Source organism: Prionailurus viverrinus, chromosome F2 (genome assembly GCF_022837055.1).
Source record: "Prionailurus viverrinus isolate Anna chromosome F2, UM_Priviv_1.0, whole genome shotgun sequence".
In the NCBI taxonomy this organism is placed as follows: Eukaryota; Metazoa; Chordata; class Mammalia; order Carnivora; family Felidae; genus Prionailurus; species Prionailurus viverrinus.
This window is the reverse complement of record NC_062578.1, coordinates 80,668,409-80,694,004: the sequence shown is the minus strand read 5'-3', so window position 1 is coordinate 80,694,004 and position 25,596 is coordinate 80,668,409. Positions and strand designations below refer to the sequence as shown.

The 25,596-nt window shown below is 54.4% G+C and overlaps 1 protein-coding gene across 11 annotated transcripts in view; it reads left to right on the top strand.

Moving 5' to 3' along the window:
* Positions 1-25,596, top strand: part of PTK2 (protein tyrosine kinase 2) — a 258,431-nt gene that overhangs the window by 213,224 nt on the left and 19,611 nt on the right. For all 11 annotated transcript variants that reach the window (XM_047842378.1, XM_047842374.1, XM_047842376.1 and 8 more), the window contains 4 exons: positions 6,655-6,766; positions 14,523-14,609; positions 18,051-18,188; positions 18,949-19,089. In XM_047842378.1, coding sequence (XP_047698334.1) covers positions 6,655-6,766; positions 14,523-14,609; positions 18,051-18,188; positions 18,949-19,089 — 478 coding nt within the window. The remainder of the gene's footprint in view (positions 1-6,654; positions 6,767-14,522; positions 14,610-18,050; positions 18,189-18,948; positions 19,090-25,596) is intronic.

The following is a 25,596-nucleotide window of genomic DNA, read 5'->3' as shown; positions in this document are numbered from 1 at the left end:
GGGCTCTTTCTTGCCCATCGGCCACAGTGTGCCCTCCTGCCTGACCGGGTCGCTGACTGCTCCCAGCCTCCTGGATTTCCCCACGCGCTGTGGGCTTCCCTCACCTGCGTGACCTGTAAGGAGAGGCCTCCGACCAGATGAAGCGTTATGTGTCAGTCCTGCACACAGTGACTCCGTCCGGTCGGAGTGCTGCCCTCCCAGCGCACATGGAAACCCTTGCCCTCAGTCCTGTTTCTGTTGCCAGTTTTGCCTCCTCTGCAGCCGTTTTTCATTCTTCTTCACTGAATTTTGTCTCTGGGGTCGTTATCCCTAAGAACGTGAGGGGACAGCAGAGCGGCCACGAAGGTCTCCCTTTCTGTCTAGATGGCGGACGGAGGAGTGCAGGAAGCAGATGGAGAAACCCTGGCTTTGTGCCGGGTGCAGATTAACACGCGGCTAAAGCCCAGCCCGGAGGGAAGCAAAAGTGCCCTGTGCTCGGTCCATTTGTTCTTGGCTGAGGGTTCGGCACCTGGAGGACAACGGCCTCTCTCCCACACCTCTCTCTCTGAGCCCCACACCTGCATTTCAGCAGTACCTTCCGCGCTATAATTGTAGTGATCGCTCCAGAGATGGCAACATGCACGTTTCACTTTCCCCACCTCCTTCGAGTTGAGTTGGCAACTGGACTGTGCTTACTGGGGTCGAGTCCTGGCAGCCGAGAAGACCCGTTTGCCACCACCTCGCTCCTTTGTGCTCTAGATGCCATAGGTTTCATGTGTGAATGTTAGTGACCTCTCAGAATGAGGTTGTGCGTGTGTGTGTGTGTTAGCTAGTATTTTAAGCAAAGAAACAGCCTTTCATACTTAACTCTGCACAGTGCGCTTCATTCTTTCCCAGCTAGGCGTCTTCCGTTCAGTTTCCCACTCACCCGAAGAACTTGAGCGTTTCCCGTGTACGTCTGTTGGTGGTGAATTCCATTAGTTTTGGGGTTCTTATCTGAAAACGAATTGAACTTCATCTCACTGGAATGGAGCTCCGACTTGACAGGAGATTTCTTTTGGCACGTTACAGCTGTTCTTGCGCTGCCTCCTGACCTCTGTTCTTTCTCATAAGAAGTCAGGGGACTTCCTTGGGAAAGAAACCATCCCTCTGTCTGTGCTTTGTCGTTCTGTACTGGCCGCTTCCACGGGCTCCTCTTCATCTTTGGACTTCAGCAGTTTAACGAGGATGCACCGGGTGTGGTTTTCTCTGTATGGATCATACGTTGGCTTCCCTGACACTCCTGAATCTGTAAGTGTATGACTTTCACAACTATTCGTGCAGGTATTTTGTGCTCCAGTTTCTTCTAAAATTCCCATTGCGTGTTTGTTACTCCTTGTGATAGCATCCTTCACATCCCAGGGTGTTCTTTTTCTCCCCCACCCCCGCCCCCACCAACCCCCGTCTTTTTTCTCCAAGTCCTTCAGATTGGATCGTTTGAATTGATTTATCTTCAGGCCGCCTAATTGTTCTGTCATCTCCACCCTACCAGTCATTCGATCCTGCAGAGATTTTGTTCCAGATACTGTATTTTTCATTGTAGAGTTTTCATTTGGCTCTTTCTTACAGTTTCTATTTCCTTGCTGACATTTCTGATCTTTCCATTAATTATGAACAGATTTTCCTTTATATCCTTGAATGCAATAGCTCTTCAAAGTCCCTGCCTGCTAATTCCAACCTTGAGTTGTCTTTGGAGTTGCCTCTTTTACACTGTTTTCTCCTCATGAGAATGGATCACACTTTCATGTTTATTTGTATGTTGAGTATTTTTGAGTTTATTTGTATATAGAGATTGTGCACTGGAGAGTGATAGATCGCAGAAACTCTGGAATCAGTTATATTCCTCTGGAGAATTGTTTGTGTGTTTTAGCAGGCAATTAGCTAGGCTGGTCTCGGATCGCCGATTCTCTCCCCATGCTGTGGGCAGTAGCCTATGTCTCAGTTCAGTTCTCTTAGCCTTAGCGGGGCTGCTCAGAGCCTGTCCTGTGTGCGTGGTTCCAGGTTCAACTAGAGATTTGGGCAGAATCTATAAGACTAGGGCCTGCTTTCTGGCGAATGGCCCCCATGGTGCCAGCCCCCTCAGAGTCTGGCTGCTGTGGGCTGCTCTCCTGTGCCGTCCTAGGTCCATAGCCCATAGTCACTGTCTGCATGAGTGTTGGTCCAATAGGAGCTGTGCAAACTTGCCAGAAACAGAGAGAGGTCACGATTTTTAAAGAAAGACTTTTTTTTTAATGTTTGTTTATTTCTGAGAGAGAGAGAGCATGAACAGGGGAGGGGACAGAGAGAGAGGGAGACACAGAATCCAAAGCAGGCTCCAGGCTCTGAGCCGTCAGCACAGAGCCCAACGAGGGACTCGAACCCACAAACCATGAGATCGTGACCCGAGCCGAAGTCGGAGGCTTAACTGACTGACCCACCCAGGTGCCCCAAGAAAGATTTCAGTAGAAATCCCTTCTCTGAAAAGCATTTTGAGATGAGCAGTGCCACAAGCAAACAAAAGTGCGCTATTTCCTGCAGTTTGGGAAACACGAAGAGAAACACAGTCTCGGTGCATTCGTGAAACCAGACGTCCAGGCTCCTCTGCCCTTTGTAAGAGACAAAGAGCCCAGGCCGGCGCTGTACCACTGCAGGTTTTGCATTTAGCTCCCCAGTCAGCCACTTACAGATACACGGTTCACAGTTTCATCTAAAGTCTCCAGACTTGTTTTCTGCAAAGATATCAGCCGGGTTTTTGTTGTTGTTGTGAAAAGGTCAGTTCCATTCCTTTGTGGTGAGGCAGTGTTGGGTAATTAAAAGAGATCATGTTTCAAAACTGGTATTCCTGAGAACTTGCCAGAACGAGCTCTTTCCCTCTTGGCTTCTTTTCCTTTCAGTCTGGATGTTTTCCAGATTCGCCTAAGTAGCCTATAAACCCAGACTGATTTTGTGTTTAGGTGATCAAAGCCCAATCTTGAAAATAACGTTATTCAAGCAAAGGGTATTTCCTGTACTTATAAGAAGAAATGTTGTGTAGTTTCAGAGGAGAGAACAGTAGTGCCTCCACTCACGCGAGAAACGCCGCAGAAACGAAACAGAAAATCTCCTTTCTTTCCTAGTAGCAGAAGGTCAGGTGAAAAAGTGCGGAGCTAACTGACATCTACTTGAAAGTTTTACTGGTTTCCCCCCGCGTGCTTTGTTTCCCCACCCTAACGATGGGTGGGACGGACACTACTAGTCTCGTTTAGGAATAAGCAGACACGCTGAAAAAGACGAGGCCACCTGCAGCCACACAGGCCAGCAGAGGCGCAGCCCACAGCTTGTGGCTCTCGCTCTCTCCTTGGGCAGCCTGGACGGCTCGGCCATCAGCTGTGCGGGACCGATGGCCCTTTTCCACTCCGAACCCAGTCTGGGTTGAAGATTCGTTTCTGTGTCTTAGCTCAGTCCTGGAAGGAGAGGAACCCACTGGACCACTCCTTTCCTCTCCATGAAAATGCCTCAGAAGTAAGTGCAATCACGTTTTGTCGCTCCAGAATGGAAATGTAATCAGACCTCGCCGTACTTGCTCACGGAGGGCGCAAGACCACGAGAGCACAGTCGGCAGCCCCCCCACGCTCTCTGTCCTCGGAATCTGACTCGATTCCTTTGAGGACCATTTCTGTTGTTGTGAGGGAAGTGGAAAAACAAAAGAAACATCACACGCTGTACTTCTTTCGCCTTCCACACCTGTCCCACTAAGTGGGGCTGGTGATGGGCACGCGTTCGGATGTCTGTAAAGGAAAAGCCCAAGCCCTCGCTCGTTCGTCTGCTTGCAAGTCTGAGACCTAGAGGCTGGCGTCCCGGGGGAGACCGTGGGGGCTCCCTGCCAGCTCACAGCAGGCGGCCCGACTCTTTCACATGGAATGTATCGCTACTAAAAATATTCGCAGTTTGGGAAAATATGTTTAAATTTGACCTCCTTGACCCTCTGCGCTTTCTAGCCTGTTGCTCGGGCTTGCGCCGCAGCTTTGCAGAGAACGGCTCAGAAATGTCTCCGTGTGCACGCCTACTCCGTCTGTGGACTAGTCTTCCCACTGTAAAAACAGATCTTTTATGAGTTATTTATACTCTTGACTACTCTGAGCAACAAGTGACGGTTTCGCAGAAGCATTCCGACATGTGATTTTGGGGATGAGAACCAAATACCGGGATCCAAGTAGTCTTCCCCGTTACTGCTGCTCTACAAGGGACGTGACTGGCGGGTTCGGTTAAAGAGATACCGCAGTGCCTGCCATGTGCACGTGCTGTAAATGAACAGGACAGCGGTGGGACACGTACAGTCCAGATCCCACGGAGCAGCGAAATCGCATACGTGGTTATGTGGTCAAAGGGCTACGGTGAAGGATTCGGAGAGAGTGGGGGAGAGCGGATGTGGATGGAAGAACCAGGGTGGACGGAGCCTGAGAGGGTCTCCCATGGCAAGGGACCTCACGTGACCTTCTGGAAGTTTTTGTGGGGGAACAGTAACCTTAAGATCAGGGTGGCCCATATCGCAAAACAAGCCTTATGAAATAAACTGCCTCAGTGGGGCCTACTTAAAATGCAGTTCCCGTGGCATTAAAGAATATGTCCTGCTTGGCCACCTCATAGCTTGCCCGTATTTTAATTATTTGAAGAAGTTGGAAAAAAAAAAAAAAGATTTTTCCTTGACTTTTATGGGTTTTTCAGTCGTTAAAAACTATGAAATGTTTGGAAATTCTGATTCGGGGTCTGTTACTTATTTTGAGGGCCCTGGAGGAGAGCAGGGTGCAGACAGACTAACCCGGGGGAGCTCCTCTCTCGGGCCACTGGCCCCAGGCTGGACTCCGGTTCCCAGTGGCCATCTGAAAGAAGGTGGCCTGCACTCCTTCCCTGTGGACAGTACAGGGCTGGAAACTTGCTGACCGCTCAGCAAGTTGACTCTACTGGTTGTGGCTTCACTCACCCACTCACCTCTCATTGTTTTAGGTATTTGGAGAGAGAGGTAAAGAGAGACAGAGTATAAATGAGGGAGGAGCGGAGAGGGAGAGAGAAGGGGATGGGAGAGGTAGAGAGAGGGAGAGAGAATCCCAAGCGGGCTCTCGCTGGGGCTTGAACCCACGAACTGTGAGATCGTGACCTCACCCTCCAGACCGGCAAGGGGTGTGCCGAGCCAGCACTGCTAGGAATCTGGCCGGACATCGAGAGTCGGACGCTTAACGGACTGACTCCCCCGGGCGCCCTGTGCCTCGTCGTCGTTCGTGCGCACAGCGATGCTCCACGTCTACACTGATTCTGGACGTAAGACAACGGACTGTCAGGTCGCAGCTCTCAGCCCAGTGGGAGCAGGAGGTGAGCGGACGCATGCTGGCGGTGCATCGTGACCAGGGTTCTGGTCTCCTTCAGCCCCAGGGCCGGCCTCCTAGCAGTGCCGGCTCGGCACGCCCCTTGCCAGCCTGGAGGGTGACGCTAACTCTTAGGCGCTCTTCAAGTTCCGTGCTCCTCTCTAAGCCGTGATCGTCTGGCTGGAGCACTAAGGAAACCACACTTATGTTTTCAAGAGGGAGTGGAATCTTGGGACCGAAAGCTTTTACTCTAACACACTAATGTCATCAGTGAGGAAAACATTCCCGTGCCTTTAAAAGAAAAAAAAAAAAAAGCCCTCACGTCTGTAGTAATGGTTTGCTGACTCAGAGCAATTATGAAATGAATTTCTGTGCTTTCCTGACTTTAAGGTGATCGCATGAGTTAGCTTGTGTGAGAAACAGCCCGCTCCAGCCTCCCATCAGGCAGGAATGTCTTTTTGAAACAGTTGAGCAGATTCCCAGATTGGAAAGGGTCTGTGCAGCTGACCTCACTCTTTCATGAGTAATTCTGGGTGGTTATTGACTGCGCTCTGCCAGAAGGCTCGAAACCGTGAATGAGCGTCATTCTTAGCAGCCGGGGGCCGCAGGCGTGCAGGAGAGAGCCGCAGCCCGGTGAGGACCGAGGGTTCGGGGACCTGCTGCCCACCGAGCCCCGGGGGCGGGGGGGAAGGGGAGGGGGCGGGCGCTGCGGACCGGGGAGCTGGTGAGGCTCGCGGCGGCTGCTCTGGGCGGCGTGCGGGCTGGCGGCCACGGCTCAGGAGCCCCAGCGGCCCGCGGGGATGGGGGCTGGGGCCAGGCGGGGCGGCAGGTGGCCTCGGCGTGGCGGGCGGCGGCACCGGCAGCCCGTGGCCTCGTTTTCCCGACGAGATAAAGCTGAAAGCTGGGGAGGTTACTGGCCGGATTGTGGTTTGCCCCCCGGCGCGCTGGGGTGGGGGCCCGTGTGCGTGTGAGGAGCCCGTCCCGAGGCGTGGCCGTGCCCGACCCAGTGCTGCTCGGGGTGTCTCGGGGCCGTGCCGTTCTGCTCACAGACCTCCCCGCCCGGCGCTCCTCTGGGTTTCCCCGAGCTCTCCGGTCTCACCCGCTGCCCTTCTCTCCCCTGTGGCTGTGCTGAAAGCGGGCTCGCCGTCGGGACCGGGGCTCCTCTAGCCTTAGAGACCGGATCGGCTCTCCCTTTCGTCCTCGTTGCCCTCTTGTCGGCCGGCCGGCGCTCCTTACGTCAGCCCGGGGGCGGGGGGCCTGGTGTGTGCCCGCTCGCTCCGGCTGTCAGCTCCCCTTGAACCGTGTGTTCTCTCTCTAGCACCATCCTGGAGGAGGAGAAGGTTCAGCAAGAAGAACGAATGAGGATGGAATCCCGAAGACAGGTCACAGTGTCCTGGGACTCCGGAGGGTCCGACGAAGCGCCACCCAAGGTAGCAGGGGCCCCTACCCCAACTCTGGCATCCCTCCCGCTGACTCTCGAGGCTGCCGGTGCAGGCAGCTGCTGTCTGTGGGAGGCACCCAGGCGTCAGGGTGTCCCAGGAGCCGCCAGTGTCACGCCTCTCCCCTCGCCTGCCTCCCTGCTCCCTGCGTGTTACCCTCACCGCACTCGTTCCCGGGTTCGCGTTTCGGCTGGAGGCCCTGTGTGAGGTTAGACGCGGTCTCCAGAGGCGCCTCCTCGGCCCGCCCCACCCCCACCCCCAGACTGCAGTGAGCACGCCAGGCGTGGAGGAGGAGGGCTTCCCCCGGTCAGGGAGCACGCGAAGGACGGAGCCGGGATGCAGACCTCAGATAGACCGAAGCCAGACCCCTGAACGCTCCACGCTTCGCCCTGCCGTAAACTGAGTCCCGTGGTCCCTAATTCCCTTCCTCTGGGGCTGGGTTTGGTTGCGAGCCTTGTGCACACGCGCCGCCTACCTGCTCTCCGCGGCCGCCTTCCTGGCCGGGAGCCGGAGGCGTCGCATTTGCAGGTCAGGATCTGCTGGCGGCACCCCCGGGCCTCGCCTGTCCCCCTCCCCCAAGCCCTGCGGCCCTGCGAGGTCACCGAGGCACCCCCCCCCCCCCCCTCCCGTGCTCAGCCAAACGGTGGTGGCCGGGCTCTGCTCATAGTTGGCCGTTAAAGCCTCTCATGCGGTTGAGAATTCTTCAGATACCTTTTGCTTTTGAAAGGAAGGTATTTTCACACAGTGGCTTACTTGCCATGAATAATCCAGTTCAGAACGTCTTCTGGAATTTAAATAGATGGTAGGCTTTACCTTCTGTTTGATGAGCTAAAAGCATACGCAGATACTGGCAATTATTTCATTTTCTTTTTGAAAAACGTTCAGAAAATCTGATAGCACAAAGTACTATTTAAATATTATACCAACTTTTAACGATGCCTGAAAGCTTCTGTTTTCTTGGTCAATATTTTCAATGTGTAATAGTAAAACATCACACATTTAAGGTGACTACGGGTATTGACACAGTTCTTCAGAAATTTTGAGGTGGAGGGTTCCCTGGTCCAGCCTCCTGAACAAGTAGAAAAACCGAGGCCCAGAGGAGGAGGGCCAACGCCACCTTCGACCGGTGTTCCTTTGGGTGAGAGCGAAACCAGTGTACTTCCGTGTCTCCTGATTTAACGATAGATCTGCTGTCACCCACAGAAAAACTGAGAGCCCCTCATCCCAGCATGTAAGGCCCTCCCGCTTTGCATATACACTGCGCCACAGCACAGTGGTCCGGGCCTGGGAGGCATGAGAGTCTGGAAGCTAGTTCCTCAGGCCGAAGGGCCAAGTGGACCTCTTCACATGGGGCTCCGATGACTGGGCCGTCCGCCTCCCCGTTCCCAGCCTCGCCATCCTCTCCGTGAAGCGAGGGTGTTAGCATCCCTCGCCCTCAGGGATGCGGTGAAGGCTGCCTGAGGTCCCAACTCTGCGGCCCTGATAGAGTCACGTGCTGTGCGTCAGGTGCTGTGGAGGCGTCAGGTGCTGTGCGAACCTGGCGGTGAGCCCCAGATCTTGTAGCGCTCCCCCAAAACTCCACAGAATGAAGAAACTTTGTCCGTCTCAACGTTTTCCTGTAGCTCAGTCTGTAGAATGTTGGTTTAATAATGCTCGTGTGGCTGAATTTTGGAAGGTGTAGTCTGAGGTTAGGCTTTTTCTGTTTTAGAGTACAAAGACCTTTCTTTCTGGTTTCGAGACATTTTCAGAATGCCTATTTTGAGGCTCTTCTCTCTAATCGGAGATCGGTCAGCGCCTCGTAACCCACTGCCTGTTGTTGTCGCTGGAGTTTGACTGGAATGAGCTGCAGGCTTCACTGGTGTGCTGTCCCTGGCTGGTTTCAGCCTGCAGCCCCATCACTGTGGCTGCACAGGTTGATACATTTGCTCTTTGACACTTTGAGGAAAAGGTTGGCAAGCCCTGGATTAAACGTTTTCATGGATAGAAACTCGCCAACGCTAGTATAAACCTACAGACGCTCAATGAACATGAACAGACACACTCATTACCCGGCTCCCTTGCCAGCCGGAATCAGGTCTGGGCACAGTTTTCCCTCCTCCACAGTGATCCGTGGAATCGAACTCCGCTTTATGGCCCCTGCATTTGACCGGCGTGCAGCTGAGTCCCTTGTCTCCGAGAGGCCAGCCCGCTAGCCCAGCGTCACCTCCTGTCCCTCCACCCCGTTTAGCGGGAAGTCTGGAGCCTCATCAGTTGTTATAGTTCTGCCTGTGCTGTTTTCGGACAATAAATTCCACTTAAACCTCTTCAGTTCGTGTAGGATCTCCGGCTTTTGTAGATGAACATTGTGTACTAATAACATTTGTCACGTAGCCTAATTAGTTTTTTAAAGGGAAACATTTTTCTCTCCCACGTTCCAGATTCAAAATTGAAAGCTTAATTGTACTTAATGGCAAAGGCACCATAACCACAAAGCTGATTATCAAAAATAGTTATCAGTTTCTTCATCAATATTTAATACCAATGTTTGGACACAAAATAATCTTCAGAGAAGTTTGCCCGTGAGGAACGCAGCCCGGGGAGCCCCGCTCCAGGTTCATTTCATTCCGGTGATTTGTCCTGCACATCCCCGTCGGTTCATGGGAAAGCCTCTGGCTAAAAATACCTTTCTCTGCAGTTTTAAAAATGTATTTCTTGGATCTGCGGGTCCAAGACCGTTTCAGAGGGCTGTGGGAGCAACACCCATTTCGTAGTAATGCTCACGTGTCCCTGGCCTCGTCCACTCTGCTGGCATTGGCAGTCCTGCTGCAGACGTAACTGCGGACCAAGCGGCCGTCCCCGCGACACACGCCAGGGCGGCAGTGCCAGACCGAGCTGGTCATCACCGGTTCTTCGCCACCTGTGCCAGAGCGACGCCAGGGTGCCGCAGAACGACCCCGGCGAAGCGGTCACGTGTCCTCCGGGGGAGGAAACAGAAAGTACCGGAAGACACTTGCGGTGCGGCTGGCCTGCGGAACTGACCGCTTTCCCCGCGGAAGACCAGTGTTTCTTGAAAAAGGAGCGGGCAGACGCTGTGGTTGGTCAGAGTCACGCATTCGGTAGGCGCTTTCTCAAGGAACGAAGCAAGACTGTGTCATCAAGAACAGATGATAGTGTTTGTGGCCAGTGATACAATTTGAGTCTTCAAGCAAAAATTAGAATTTTGAGAAACTTACCCCCATCACCATGACCTGAGAGCTTCGGAATTCTGAGACTTTTGTGATGAGCTCAGAGTGGTATGAACAAACATGACTTTCTCCGTACGTATGCTGAAATGGGTCGGCACTGCACAGGTCCACGGGACTCGGGGACTCCCGGTTTCCAGGTGACCGCTGCAGGATATTACAGGATCACACGTGGGCAGGTGGACAATGCGTTCCCAGTACAGGACGGAGTGATGGATTCCAACAGACGATACGTTTCAGAGTCCACGTCGCAAAAGTCACTCTTAAGAAACCACCGCTTGTTGTTTGGGGGCAGCACCAACAAACAGTACCCACAGCTGTGCTAAGAAACTGTTAACACCCTTGTCTCCTCTCCAGCTTTACTGCTGCGTGAGGCTGGGCGTTCTCTGTGTGCTACAGTCAGCGAAACAGCACAGCACACAGAGCAGAGAGGCTTCCTTCTGTGAAGCCGAACGTTGAAGGAATTTATCCACATACGTGTAACAGGTGCCCCTCTGCTCCCTGATTTTTTTTTTTTTAGTTTTGAAAAAATAGATACTTTTTTAACATGTAATTAGTTTGTTGTTGTCGTTTCTTGAGAGAGAGAGAGGGAATGAGGGAGAGAGCAAGCAGGGCAGCGGCAAAGAGGGGGAGACAGATGATCCGAAGCAGGTTTCGTGCTATCGGCACAGAGCCTGACTCGGTGCTCACGAACCATGAGATCATGACCCGACCCGAAGTCGGACGTTTACCTGACTGAGCCACCCAGGTGCCCCAGTTTGTTGTTATTTTTAAGTGTGTGTTTTCATCTCTACTAGTGTAAATATTAGTAGATATATTCCAGATGAACAAGAGCTCTTGGAGTCTTTGGTAATTTTTGAAAATAGAAAGGGGTCCTGAAGATAGTGTTTGAGAGTGGCTGTCTCAGCAGCGTTTCTCAGCCCGAACAGGACGCGGCAAGCACTCCGCTTACATAAGAAGCATTTTGGGACGCCCCACTGCTGACCCTGAAGTGGAATACGTGGGTAACAAAACGCCTTCCTAATTGCAAAACGCTGGTTCTTCCAGGAGACTGCTAACTATAGAAGGAAACCACGACGTTATGCACACGCCTGCAGGAGACCCTCAGGAGCGGTGAGAGGGTCAAGTGCTTGCCTGTGTGTGCACACCACGGGTACAGACAGCCGCCAGGCCTGCAGAGCCCACGGCCCCAGCCGCGCGTGAACGCACTGGCCGTGGCGATGCGGTTTTCCGGGAGGGCGAAAAACCCTGGTACAAGTTCAAACAAAACAAAATGGCGCGTCAGCGTGCACAGTAGCTGCTGTTCCAGTAGGTTCCGTGTGTGGGAAGCTGTGCCACGTGTCGTTTGGGTTCAGATCGCAGGACCGTTGCCGTTTACCTACGTAAGGTCGAGCGAGGCACCTGAAAGGAGAGCGGGTCCCGTCGTTCTGACCCCCGGTGCCGTCGGGCTCAGCCCGGCGCCCTCGCGGGTGCCCTGGACGCCTGCAGGAACACTGCCACCCGACGGAGAACCGCCGGTTTAGGGTGTGTTGGCTTTTCCTCCCCCGCCTCACGTGGCCAGACTTGAGCAGAATCTCCCACAGCTCCACGGTTTGCTTTTCTAAAAACCTTAAAATCCGAGTGTGTAGTCTTAGAGGAGGAGACGGAGTAACCTGCCGAATGGTAGTTCCGAGGCGCTCACGTGGAAGCCGTCCTCCAAGAACTGGACGTCAGTCCCCACGACAGCCCCGCCCCCGTGACCCCGTCGGGAACGTGGTGGCGCAGAGGTGAACGGCCCTGACCACAGCCCGCACCCCCGCCCCCCGCCATGCTGGCGTCCTGCTCATAGGGAACACGAACAGCCGTCTGACGGGACACGCGCTCTCCATGGTCGCGGGTTCGCGGAATTCGGTTTCGCGATCGTCTTGTCTGCCATAAAGCCCATTTTCATCCTTTTCCCTGTTGTTTTATTTTGAAATGGAACCTCGCAAGTGCTCTCTTTTGTTACCCACTCAGGTATTTGAGTCCCTGTGGGACGTTGTGTGGTGACTTTGCCGGCCCCTCATCAGTTCCTTCTGTATTTTCCGTTTTATTTGTCGAGCCCAAGCACACTTGCCACAGGGCGGCGTCACCGCACAGCGGATCTGGGGGTCGAGCAGGTCTGCCCGCGTGGACGGTGCAGTGTCTTCGCGTTGACGAAGTTGTCTGAGCCGCGGCTTTATCCTCTGGAAAAGGGTGATAATACCGCCCGGTGACATTGCTCCTCCAACTGTCAAATCGTACGGAAAGCACGTCAGCTCGCTGCACACGGACACACTGAGGAAAAGTTGTTATTTTTGCCTGTTACTTACATGCGACCTCCAGGACTCAAGCCACGGGACACAACTGTACCACCATCGGAGAGCTGCCTACTGTCCTGATTCTGCCTCCTCCTGCGCTTGGACTCCAGGAGTCCCACTCCGCCATGGCGGTGCATACATGTTAACACATACCTTTGAAATGAGTGTTGCGGGCGCCTGGGCAGCTCAGTCGGTGAAGCCATGGCTCGGGTCGTGGTCTCGTGGTTCGTGGGTTCGAGCCCCACACCAGGCTCCGCACGGACAGTGCAGATCCTGCTTGGGAATCTCTCTCCCCCCTCCCTCTCTGCCCCTCCCGCTTGTGCTTTCTCTCTCTCAAAAATAAATAAACTTAAAAAAAAAATGAGTGTTGCCGGTCCAATGTCATGGAACAGAGATAATGGAACTGTTTTCTTTTTGCCTCTCCTTCACTGCTTGTTCAAATGAAATCTTTAAAAATACAAATCTGAAGAGTAGTCCCTCAGGCATCATGGAACATCCTTGTAGAAAATGCCACCGTAGAACACAGAGTAAAGCCTGTGACACCCCCTTGATGTCCCTTTCCTGCTTCCGGTGGATCCTCCTATTTGGTTAAGTTTGGGGTAAACCGCATCTGGGCCACTGTAATGCAGGCTCATGGGCTAAGGGAGCATTTCCACCCGAGAGATTTTTTTTTTTTAATTTTTTTTTTTAATCTTTATTTTTGAGAGAGGGAGAGAGAGACAGAGACAGAGTGTGAGTGGGGGAGGGGCGAAGAGAGAGGGACACAGAATCCGAAGCAGGCTCCAGGCTCCGAGGTGTCAGCACAGAGCCCGACGCGGGGCTCGAACTCACAAGCTACAAGATCGTGACCTGAGCCGAAGTCGGACTCTTAACCGACTGAGCCACCCAGGCACCCCCACCCACAGAGATTTCACAGCCCCACAGTAGCAGGGCTTGGGCAGGTACAGAGGTAGCCGCAATCCCAGTCAGGATTTGAATCGCGTGACGGAGGAGAGCCGAGGACTTAGATGTCACGTCTGTGGGAGAAATCAGGAGGTTGCACGGAATCACCGTAGAAGACTCAGGAGTTGGGGTGGAGCTTCCCAGGCTGAGGCAGGAGGCATCCGGGCAGTGGGCCGTGTGAGCAGAGCTGTGGGGTGACGAGAGGGTCCTAGACACCCAGAAGCCAAGCAGAGCGTGTGCTCCTGCAGGACCACGTGCGTCCTCGGGAGGAGACGCAGACTCTGAGGCGTTTCTTTCCTCCCCTGGGCTTTGCTGGTACCTGAGTCCATCTGCTTTTATTCTGGTCTTCGTTTGGCTGGAGAGCAGTGGGTTTGTCCTCCGTTCAGTCCCTCGGGGTTAGAAGATTTCATGGGCTTATCTTCTATTTCAGGCTAAACCACTTTTGCTGTGAACTTTGAATTCACGTATGCCACAGACAGACCGAAAATTCTAGAGCTGGGAGTGACTTCACCGTCCCTCTAGCTGGATTCCTGTTCGATAGATGCAGAAGCCAGTGGGCTCCCTCGCCCACCCGCAGTCACGCAGCCAGGAAGCAACAGAGCGGAAGTAGCACGGGTTCGGCTCCCGCGCGGAGAGCCTCCTGACGTGCGTCTCCTGGGTGCCGGGCCTTCCTGGCCACCGGTGGATCTCCCTGGGGCCTCTCGCCCTTCGCCCATGTTCAGCCAGATAGTCGTTTCATCGTTGAGTTACAGGCGTTCTTTGTGTTTGCTGGGTCTGTCTCCCAAGTGATCAGCCAGTATTTTCTTAGACTCCGTGGGCTGTCTCTCTCTCTTTCTCGGCGGTCTCACTTGCAACACGAGAGCTTTTAATTCTGCGAAGCGCGGGTTATCTTTCTTCACTCTCGATTGAGCTTCTGGTGTCGTATCGAGGGAACGGTCGCCTCACCCAGGTCACAGAGATGCCTGTTCTCCCCCGAGTGTTGCAGTTTTGCCGCTTCCGTGTAGATCCACGATCCGTTTTGAGCTCATCTTTGTGTGTGTCGTGAGGCAGGGGTGCGGCTTTGTTGTGTCACGTGGCGGTATCCTGTGCCCCGGACGTCGCTGGGACAGGCTGCTTCCCCCGCTGAAGTGCCTTGACACCCCTGATCATTCTTTCCAACGGAAGCGTTTTGGAGAAATGCCTTTTTCTGTTCTTTTCAGTGAAACATAGACTTAACAGAATTATCAAAACACTCATTCATACGACGCTCTCTTGATTTGTTCACAGCCCAGCAGACCTGGTTACCCCAGTCCACGGTCCAGCGAAGGATTTTATCCCAGTCCCCAGCACATGGTACAGACCAATCATTACCAGGTATGATATGCCAGTCGTGACAGACGTGAGATGCATTCTTCTTCACGTTTGGGGTGGGGAGGTGCGTCACGTGTATTCGTTTTTTTCATTTCTGTACTTACGAGTGATTTGGCACGCAGAGAACTGAGAAAGTACTCTGACTAGTAGCTGTAAGTGGACGGCGTGTTGACCCCCAGAGGGTGGCCTTCACACAGCTGGGCGTCTGTCCTGTGCCACGTCCTCAGCCCCATCGCCTTCCTCTGTTCGGGGAGGCTCAGGCGAACCCAGCGGCTCCTTCTGCGCAGAGGTAGTGACGACCTGGGCGGTTTTTCCGGAAGGCAAAAACAACATTCGATTGTACCTTGCGAGCTGGACAGATGCTATGTGGACAGGTGTGGAAAGCTTGTCAGGCTTCCAGGCTGATAAGTAGCTTACGCAAATTGGGAAAGACTGTCCTCGAAAGGAAAGGACCCGAAGCAAAGTCAGTAATGTTTCTGTTTCTGAGGGAAGGGTATTTGCCCTGTGGAGGTATACTCGACCCAGTTCTGGCCGAAGTGGACACCGTGCTCCCCGCGCCACACCGGCTGGAGAACACTGCTGTAAGCCTGGAGGGTCCCCTCCCCTCCCCGTGTCGCCCGCTGCCCGGTGCAGCCACCCTCTGACTGTGAGGAGAGGTTGGCGTGGCGTGTCCTTGGCTTTCAGATAAACGATCAGACAGGGTGTGCTCGTCCCCCGTGCTCAGCTGCTCTGACTGGCGTGGTGTCTGTGCGTTGACGTCCTGATGAGGGTGTCACTAATTCACTCCTTTGTAGTGCTGGGGACTATTCCACAGATTGTTTAGCCGTAGTGATGTTATTTGGGTAGCGGGCCAAATCGCTTCTGGGAAATAAAACCCCCTCTTATAATTGGTATCGGCTGTGGCTTTGCCGTTGCCGCGCCTCTGAGGCGACTGCACCGAAATCCATAGCTGGCTGGCTGGGTGAGCCGTGACACCCGGCCTCTAATAGAAAGTGCTTGACCGGAGAAGGACTCAGACGCTAAACAAACAGCGGGTGGTCCTCGAGTGTCTGTCTGGGGAGGGAGAACTTCCCTTAACTGCCGTCTCCCCTGAGTTACCCGTGTCTCAGGGAGCACACAGAAGCCCGCTTACTGTGCCTCCTTCACTCAGATGAAAGCACTTTTATTCCTTTACGTGCCTCTCAACTCTATTTAAAGCCAGGCCTCTTGGGTCAGTATGGACAACACAACACTCTTCCCTGTGCGGTGCTGGGCTGCCGGGTGAGGGCAGGCCATTCCGAGCTAGAAGGATGTTGCTAGACAGAATGCGGAAAGTGGACACGCGGCGGCTCTTTGCCTGGCTGACTGCCTCCGGACCCCCGCGTACTAATTCTGAACGGGGGCCCGGCAGTTTTCCATCGTGAGCAGGCACCCCCAGGAGCTCTGGTACAGGACTGGCAGCCCTGTTTTGGGAGACCCTGTCCTGAGACCCCCACTTGCCAGGGGAGGGTGAACCATCGGGTCCTCCGGGGCAGCTCCTCATTCTGCAGGCTGGCGGTGACTGACTGTCCCCGTGCCCTCCGCCCTCGAGGGAGGCGCTCCTGGGCCCCTCGGTCGCCGGAAGCGTGGGTTACAGCTTGCCTGGCCGTGACTCATCACGGCTGAAGAGCCGGAACCCGGACCTAGGGCAGCGCTCAGAGCAGCCGGAGGGGTGTGGGTGGCCCAAGGAGGGAAGCCGGGCCCCGGGCAGGCACCGGACCCCAGGCTTCTTGAGAGAAAACGCGGCCACATCCGCTGACGAGACCGAGAGAGCATGCGGTCAGGGCACCGGTCTGCGCGGCTTTCACGACCTGGGGCTCTGGTGCCCGTTGGTCAGTGGCCGCCGCCCCGTGGAGTGGAAGCCCGTGAGGACGGAGACTTGCCTCCACTTGAAGTGCCTACAGGCGTGTATAGAACAGAGGAAGGATTCGGGGGAGAAATTAAAATACTCCTATTTTCATTGAAGAAATGAACGATTCGCCTCCCCCGGGCGCCAGGTTTCTTTGTCCTGCAAATGGGAACAGCAGCGGGCCATTGCCTGCCACTGTCTCACGTTCCTTCTTGGCCTAAAATGTTCACTGGATCCCGTCACTCCGCTGTGTGGCTGCCACAGAACACTTGAAATCTCCTGTGCAAATTCCTGAAAGTTCTCTGGCAGTAGTGTGTCCCTTCCGACCAAAAATAGCGATAGGACACTTTATGTTAGCGGAATTTTTTTGTTAAAATATCTTCCTTCAAGGGGGAGCCCCAGGGGGCTCAGTCGGTTGAGTGTCCAACTTTGGCTCAGGTCATGATCTCGCGGTTCATGAGTTCAGGCCCCGCGTTGGGCTCCATGCTGTCGGGGCAGATCTTCTGTCCCCCCTCGCTCTGCCTCTCTCCTGCTCACTCTCTCTCTCTCTCTCTCAAAAAATAAATGTTTAAAAAAATATTTTCCTTTAAGTAAACTATGAGAACGGTCTATACATCTTATTTGAAAGTTTATTAGTTGTCACTAGGCAATTTGGGGATAAATCCATGCCTGGAGACCTAACCGATGCACGAAATCTTTGTTGAAGAACGTGTTGATGTTTGGAAATACGGGTTTGGCTGTGCTTTATCTCATTGAAGAATTAACTGGCGACTCTGGCCACACAGTACTTGCCTAGTGAGTTATGGAAGCAAATGCTGCTTCCGTCCCCTCTTTTTCTCGTGACTGAGGGAGGGAACCACGTAAACAGCCCTCTCGTTTTCCTTCTGCCCTGAACTCTTTCTGCACGTGCACCTGAGCGCCTTGTCTCTACCATGGCTACCGCTGTGGGGACACGGGGCCGGACTTCGCTCACCGCCAGCTCTAGCTCATTAGAGAAGAGCGCTCGGGAGCAGTGCCACAGAGCCGTGACCGTGGTCCCTGTTGCTTTGGCGTCGAAGCTGCAGAATGGCACGGGAAATAATTTCCGACTTGCTGGTGTGTTCGCTTTAGCTCTCGATGCGGCCTTCGTGGATTGCCTTTTGGGGGCTTTAGTTGAGAATCCATTACCTTGCCTTGACCAGCTTCCGGAGGCCCCCTGCTTCACTTGGCCAGTGAGCCCTTCCCCAGCCTTCAGAACCGGCCCTGCCGTACCTCTCTGAGCACGCTTCAGTAGCCACATCTCCCCTTCTCTCCCCTTCGGCCCCCCTTGGCCCTTGTCAGGAACCTGCTTCTCCTGTTAGGTCCGCTCGGTTAATCCAGGGTGACCGCCGCGTCTCAAGTCTCCTTATTTACAATCCCGTGTGTGAAGTCCCTTTGCCACGTGAGGGGGCACAGCCCCGGGTTCCGGGGATCCAGATGTGGATGTCTCGGGCACCACTGTTGCGTTTCCACGGTGATCTTTGTCATCTGAGCCGCTGGCCTGCGTGTGGAGGGCACAGCTGTGCAGGAGTGTGACCCCCGCTGCCTCCCATTCGCAGGTGTCTGGCTATCCTGGCTCACATGGGGTCACAGCCACGGCTGGCAGCATCTACCCGGGTCAGGCATCTCTTTTGGACCAGACGGACTCATGGAATCACAGACCACAGGAGATATCGATGTGGCAGCCCAACGTGGAGGTAAGCTGGATGTTCGTGTGTTAGCATGAAGCTTTGCCCAAAGTGAGTTGTTGATTTCGGTGACCTCATTCGAACACCAGGGTGCTCCATGTGCCCCAGTGCTTCCTAGTCTGTGCGTCCTTTTCACTGAAACCAAGAGACGCCGCCACCATTAGCCCGCCCGTCCGAAAGGCGGCGCACCAGCCTGAGCGTAATGAGTGTGTGCGGGAGGCACGTCCCCGGGAGGAGCAGGGCAGGGGGACAGAGCCTGCCGCTCTGTGGGCCATGGTAACTTTCACCAGATTTGCCTGGTAAACCGAGAACCGCTCCTGTGATAGTAAATGTTCTTTCTTGGACTCCCAGAACACCTGTGGTCCCTGCCGTGCCCTCGTCCTTGGAGTGAGCGTGTTTAACAATTGCTCGGTCTGCCGCGGCGTGTGTGCATCGAGTTTAACCCTCCTTCTGGTCCACCTCCAGACTGTTTTCACTCCTTCACCGTAACCAGTGGTGTATTCTGTGCACGTTCCTTGGATGGTTTCTCTAGAATAAGTCCCTGCAGGTGGAGCTGTGGGCTGAACGACCTCGTACTTGGCAAAGATGCTCGGTAGGAGGTGACGAGCCGCCTCTGGGAAAGTCGCTCCCGTGAGCGGAGTGTGAGAGGCCCTCTTTCCACCGCCCTTGCCGTTCTGCTTCACTTCCTTTGGAAAGACACACAAAACAGCAAACCTATCCTCAGTAGGCCCCTCAGAGTGGATGCGCTCTTGTATTTCCCTCCCGCCAGGACTCTGCGGCCCTGGACCTGCGCGGGATCGGGCAGGTGCTGCCCACCCAGCTGGTGGAAGAGCGGCTGATCCGGCAGCAGCAGGAAATGGAGGAGGACCAGCGCTGGCTCGAGAAAGAGGAGAGGTTCCTGGTCATCCTGGTAATTGGGACCCCCTCCGCTTGTGACGCGCTGGCGCGGTCTGCTGTGCTGCAGACGATCGGAAAGGTTCATCCTTTTCAAAACCAGAGAGTTTGTCTCACATCTGGCCCCTAACGCCGGCAACAGTGGGTCATTTCCTCTTCTTGGATTCCCTTTTCCACCAGGTTTCTGAGATGTTGCTGGTGGCATTGGGGGCTTGGAGGTGTTAGCATCCCTGTGGTTTTCGCAGAAGCAGCTCCCCCTTAAGTGTCAGCTCGCACGTAAGAGCCTGCATTTTGCTGCTGCAGGACGTGTGACCGGACAGCCGAGGGCCCAGGCCTTGCCTGCCCGGTGCCTCTCCTCTCGTGCTCCGACACATACCGACCGCCGCCCCCCCCCCCCCCCCCCCATGTGTCTGGACAGCCCGAGTGACAGCCACCTCAGATGTCTCCTGGGGCAGAGAGGAAGTGGAAAGGCAGAGCAGTCTCTGTGTGTCCCTTGACACAAGGGCCCTTCGGACTCGGGGCCCCATGCCACGCACTCCTGTGCCCTCAGCCTCAGAGCCCACTCCCCCGTCCCCTGCACGGCTGGTTCCGTCTTCCTGGAGCGGCCTGAAAAGGATGGCTGAGCAGAGCCAGGACTGCGGGCACAGATTCTCGACTCCGTACGTCTCCTGGGCAGGGCACAGCCGGTCCCTCGTGCTTTGATCAAGTAAACGCTCCCTGAAGCCAAGACGCTGTTCGACTGTAGGCCGAGAGGCCAGACACCAACAAGGGGCGGGTGGTGGGAGGTACGGTTCTCACGTCACTTCGTGTCTTCCAGGCACTGACGCTTTTAACCGCCGAGTAACGGTGTCATGAGACAGTGACCTTAGTCTGTGTCGCGCAGCGTTCGTCAACATCGTTTCTACGTGGCTTTCGTTTCTTTGAACCTGTAGTTCACAGTTAGAGCAGCCCGCACGCTCAGGTTCAGGGAAGCCCGTTTTCACTGCTGGAGCGGCCAGTGCCCTGAGCACAGGACGTACCGGGGCTGCCCTCAGCACGCCTGCCACCTCGGAGAGCTCAGGGGGGCCGGAGACGTCACGCGGGCTCCATGCTCCGCCGCTGCCGGTCGGGACGAAGGCGGTGTTCCTCAGCACGCACCGTTGGCACAGTCGGGCCCCTCAGGTTGTACGCGACGTCTCCCACGTGCTGCCGCCACCCGACGCATTTCTCGTGTGGGGAGTCCAGTCTGGCCAGCTCCTCCCCCCCCCCCCGCCACCCGAGGAGGAGAGGGGTCCGGAATCCTTTAATCGAAATTCTGGAAGGTTTTGTGTTCTTCAGAATCCAGTATTGTTGCACCAGAGAAAGCTAATGTGGTGTGGTGCACGTGCCGTGGGTTTAGGTAGTGTTCCAGGGGCATCCCAGGGGTAAACAGCAAAACACGAATGTTCATGTTAACAGGAATAGGTACAGAGTTCACATCCATTCAGGTCACGTTGTGCCGTGAAATTCGCTTGCTTCAAATGCAAAAGAAAAACAAATCACCAGTTTTTGGTGCTTGTTAGATTTTGGAACTGAGGATAAAGGAAGTGAACCCTCCCTGTGACACCCCCGCTTTACGGCACAGGGGATTTCCCGAGGCCACCCAGCTAACGTGTGGCTGAGCCTGGATTCAGCCCAGAACCCTGCTGCAGGGTCGGTCCAGCTGCTTTGTCGTGTGGCCTCAGCGCATGCGAGGGCACGTCGTGCTGGGGGGAGTTTTAACGCTACGCTTGCCGGGCGCTCTTCGGTACGTACGTTTACAGCGGGCTATAGGAAACATTGATAGGCAAGGTGACGCGTTTACTTTTGAACAGAAGTTTCGTGCTGTCAAAAATCTAAATTATTTAAGTTCAAGCATATCTTGATAAGAGGCAAGCTGCAGACAGTGGTGATCGTTCAGTGGGGAAATCTGAGCGAGCCAGTTTGGATATGGAGTGGGCTCCAAGAACGGCCGTTCCCTAGCCCATCTTGTACTTTTGCCCAGACAGAATATTTTCTTGCATTGATTTGTTTTTAAAAAGTCACTGTTGGGGCTCCTGGGTGGCTCAGTCGGTTGAGCGTCCGACTTCAGCTCAGGTCATGATCTCACATTCCGTGAGTTTGAGCCCCGCGTCAGGCTCTCTGTGCTGACGGCTCGGAGCCTGGAGCCTGTTTCCGATTCTGTGTCTCCCTTTCTCTCTGCCCCTCCCCTGCTCATGCTCTGTCTCTGTCTGTCTCAAAAATAAATAAGAATAAATAAATAAATAAATAAATAAGTCACTATTACCTATTCTCCGAACTAGAGCTGCTGAATGTAAATACCACCAGCTCATGCACGACTGACCGCGAGTGAGCGAAGGTTTGCTCAGGGTTGCAGGGTGCCGGCCCGTGCTGCTCTGCTGGGGTGCGGCGGGGGAGCACCAGGAGCCCGTGGGTCCTTGGAGGGGTCAGGGACAGTGCCAGAGCCCGGATGTGTTGAGCCAAGGTGAAAGATCCGTTGGAATTTGCAAGGCAGACGAGCTCAGGAAATCCCTTCCAGGCAGAGGGAAGGAGCATGAGTAACAACACCAGTCAGGAGACTGTTCTCAGAAGCCCCCCACCCACGCTGGATGTGACCGAAGCTTAGGGAGTGGGAAGCAGCTAACGGGTTCACCACTCGTCTTCTGAGCGGTGTCACGTGTTTATATACGAGGCTCAGGACCCGGCTGGTGAGTTGTGGGCTTTTTCTCGGCATCGAGACCACGCACATACAATGAGCAGACCTCGAGCGTGCAGCCGGCCGAGCTCTGTTAAGTGTGTGAGTCCGTATAACCCACACTCACGCATCGGACATCTCAGACCCCACATGGCTCCCAGATTCCGTTCAGAGCCCGTCTCTGAGGCTGTACGAGATGCCCCCCGGGGTCCTGGTCCGCACCGCGCCTCGCCTGCCCAACCGCCTGCGTTCTAGGACGTCTCTGCTCAGTCGGGGCCTCCCCGCCACCTGTTCCCCCTGCCCTTTATTTCTCCCGTGCCGCTTTGATGACTTAATTTTGTGTCTCGCGTCCCTTACTGGCTTACTGCCCATCCACTCAGAGCTCCTGCCGCTGCTCTAATGGTGTTTCATTTTCCCCGAATTTGTTGGGTCTGTATTTTCTGTGTGCATATGCAGTTCATTTTTAGACACTTACCTTGTGTTTTCCAGTATTGATCACATGAACTCTGACTGATTTCCTTGGGTTTTCTGCATGCACAGCTGTCTCTTTTTCCCCCATTTTTTGAGGCATAATAGACACACGTCACTTGTTGAAAGCATCTTCTTTCTCCATTTTCAGTGTTTGTTACATACGTCAATTTCTTTTGAGGCATCCCTTGCCAATTTTTATATTAACTAGGTCCCTGCCTGCTTTTGTTCTTAAAGATGTTGTCTATAGTAGTTTTTCTATTAAGTATACTGTTGGCTCTGTATTTTAAATACATTATTTTTCTAAAAACTTGTAAGGAGTGTAACGTGATGCACAATGTGGGACATTTTGCTTGGGTTTGAGCTAGCCCTGTATTCCAGAGTTAAATCCCTACTTAAGGCATAACTGATCAGTCTTCTTTTCTAAGTTTATTTATTTATTTTGAGACAGAGAGCATGAGCAGGGAGGGGCAGAGGGAGAGAAAACCAGGCGGGCTCCATGCTGTCGGTGCAAAGCCCAACAGGGGGCTCGAACTCACAAACCATGAGATCGTGACCTGAGCGGCGGTCGAATGTCAGACGCTTAACCGACTGAGCCCCCCAGGTGCCCCGAGCCGTAACTGACCATTCTTGCGGTATCTGGCATCCTTTGTTAGTGTTCTGGTAGGATTTAGTGTGGCCGTCCATGAGTGAGAATGTCTTATGGTTGTCACTGTTGGCTACGGGGTCCAAGCAGTACTGGTATCGCAGGTGAGTCGGATATTCCCTACCCCATCTTTGATTGGGGTGTTCGTCAGGTGGGCATTGTAGGTGGTAGGGGTGAGGGGAAGCGCGTGGCCAGGACTGGGGCCTCTTCCAACGGGAGTAGTGGGCGGAGACACGTAAGCAAGGAGATGGGGGTGACATGAATGTCAGCGTCCCCGTTCCCTGCCTCAGCCACAGCCGTATTTCTAAAATCTGACCCTCTCATTCTCACACTTAAAATCAGCCAGTGGCTACCACAGGATGACTGCCCAGGATGACTGACTGGTCCGTCAGACTGTGAGCTGTCCCTGCATTCGTCTTGTCCTCAAGGTCCAGCCTCCTCACTCAGCCGCTGTGACAGAGAGGACGGCACAGGAGGGGAGGGCCGGCGTGGGGACACATGGGAAGAACATTCCAGGGAGAGAGCGTACCAAGTGCAAGGTCCCGAGGCGAGGCGGGAGGGGCCAAGTATGTCTGAGCACAGAAAGACCACCGCAGTGGCCAGAGCGCAGCAGCGGGTGAGGGGGACAGACATCGCAGGGCCCCTTAGGCCATGGCAGGCTAGCGGGACCCCGGGGCCAGGGGCACGGGCAGTGGCGGGAAAACAGAGCACGCTGCACATTAGAACTGAAAACGGTCTTTCCTGTCCTTGACTGTCCTTTTCAAGAAGGCAATACTAGAAAGAATCTAGACCCTGGAGTCAGCCACATGAGAATTAAAAATCCTGGTTATTATGACCCCATGTAAATTGTTCACCCTCTCTGCTTTAACTCATTTGTCTGTAAAATAAGTAGAATATGCTCTATCAAGTGTGGGTGATACTTTCCTCCCAGGGCTGGCTCGAAGACTAAACATGCAGCACGTATCCAGTGGGAGGAGTAGGGGGTACACGTGAATTCCTCAAAGGGCTTCTCGCTCTCACTCAGGGCGTGCTCCACGGCAGCTGAGAGCCTCTGAAATTCCAGACCGTGTCCCTGAGCCCACGCCAGGCTCCCGAGGACGGTCCCAGAACACCTTCCCGCCTCTCCTGACCCGACACTAAGAGAATAGGTCGAGCGGGAGATTTTGAGCCCCTTGTGGGGATTCCGCGAAGGAGCACGGCAGCCATCACCTGGGAGTGGAACGTGCTTTTATTGGCTTTGCTTGTTGTTATAAATAAAGCCTTAATTCCTTTTTGCTGTTGGCAGAGCGCCCACAAGTGGACTATTTTTAGCAGATGGCTAACAAGGCCCGAGTGTTCTTCCCAGGATGTGGGGCCCTGGGCAGGAGGCAGCCCACTGCAGGCTTCTCCAGTGGTCAGGGACGGAGGGTCTGTTTTGGGGCTTTTTCCTAAACCGTCGTAGGCCTGATACCCTTGTAAAATAAAGTAAAAACAAGTACTAGAAAAGACAAAACAGGTTTTTTTTAATATGCAGAACATGAGCCAGGTTTGTTTATATGAACTCCAACAGACCTAAAAATTACTATTTCAGATTGCTCTGGAATTTTTTAAAGATACTTGCCTTCTGTTTCTGCCTCATCGTGACCTGGTGACAAATCCCCAACCCTCACGGGTCCTTGGGCCATGCGAGGCACAGCACCCCTACTCCCTTCTGTGGGGCCAGCTTGTGCCCCTGGGTAAGGAGCTGTATTCTTGTTTGAAAGATTGACTCCCAAGTTGCTTTGTCAGTAATCTCGCCCAAACGTCTTCTAATAGATGAGCATCAACAGGTGTCGACTGGAATCTTCCGTTCTTAGGACTGACGCCGTTGAGGGCAGTCACTGCCGGTAAATACGGCTGCTGCCTTTCCTTGCGTACTCCAGGGGGGTCAGGGCTCCCTCACCTTCTCCCGCTTGCCCCCGGCCGCCCAGCCCTGACCTAAGGCACTCGCTCCTGGCAGTGGGCCCTCTCCCCATCCAGCCCGCGACCTCCCGGGGTGCCCCTTTGCCTGCAGGAGCCCTCACAGGCTGGCCGGAGAGAGCCCGCAGCCTCGTCAGCCTGCTCAGAGGGCTTTCTTTCCCACTGGGCATGGCTTAAAGACAGGCTGACTGTGTCACCGTCTCGTCTTCCTTACAGCGGGCACAGTACTCCTCTAATGCGGTGCTGCGCTAAAGATAGGAGTTTAATTTTAAAGCGAGAAAGGCCTGTCTCTATAAAGCCGACTTTGTCTTCCGAAAAAGGAAATGAATGTCTGAGCTGTTTGTCCCCCTCATACAGACCCAGGCAGTCTACGCGTGAGGAGCGCCAAGCGGGGGTTCGGGGTGGGGGGGCAAGGACACGCCGCGAGACCCCCTCTGGCCCTTTTCTGCTGGGCCAGGCCACGCCCCTCCTGCGTTCTTGTGTCGGCTGCATTCCAGAGGTGATGACAGTGCAGTGACAGCACACGAAAGAAGAGACCGCGGTGTGGCTGGTGGTTGCTGCCTCCCCAGAGCCTAACACCGTGCCTTCAGCCCTCACCTGCTGCCTGTGAGGACGCAGCGCCCGGGGCCACAGGGGACAGAATGTTCACACCGGTGTCCCTTTTCGGTACCAGCAACGGGAAGTAACCCACCTGCCCCTTCCTGCAGAACAGACGGGGTCGCACAGTGGGACGCTGCACACGGGTCGCGGTGGGCGAGACCCCTCCTCACGCCCACAGG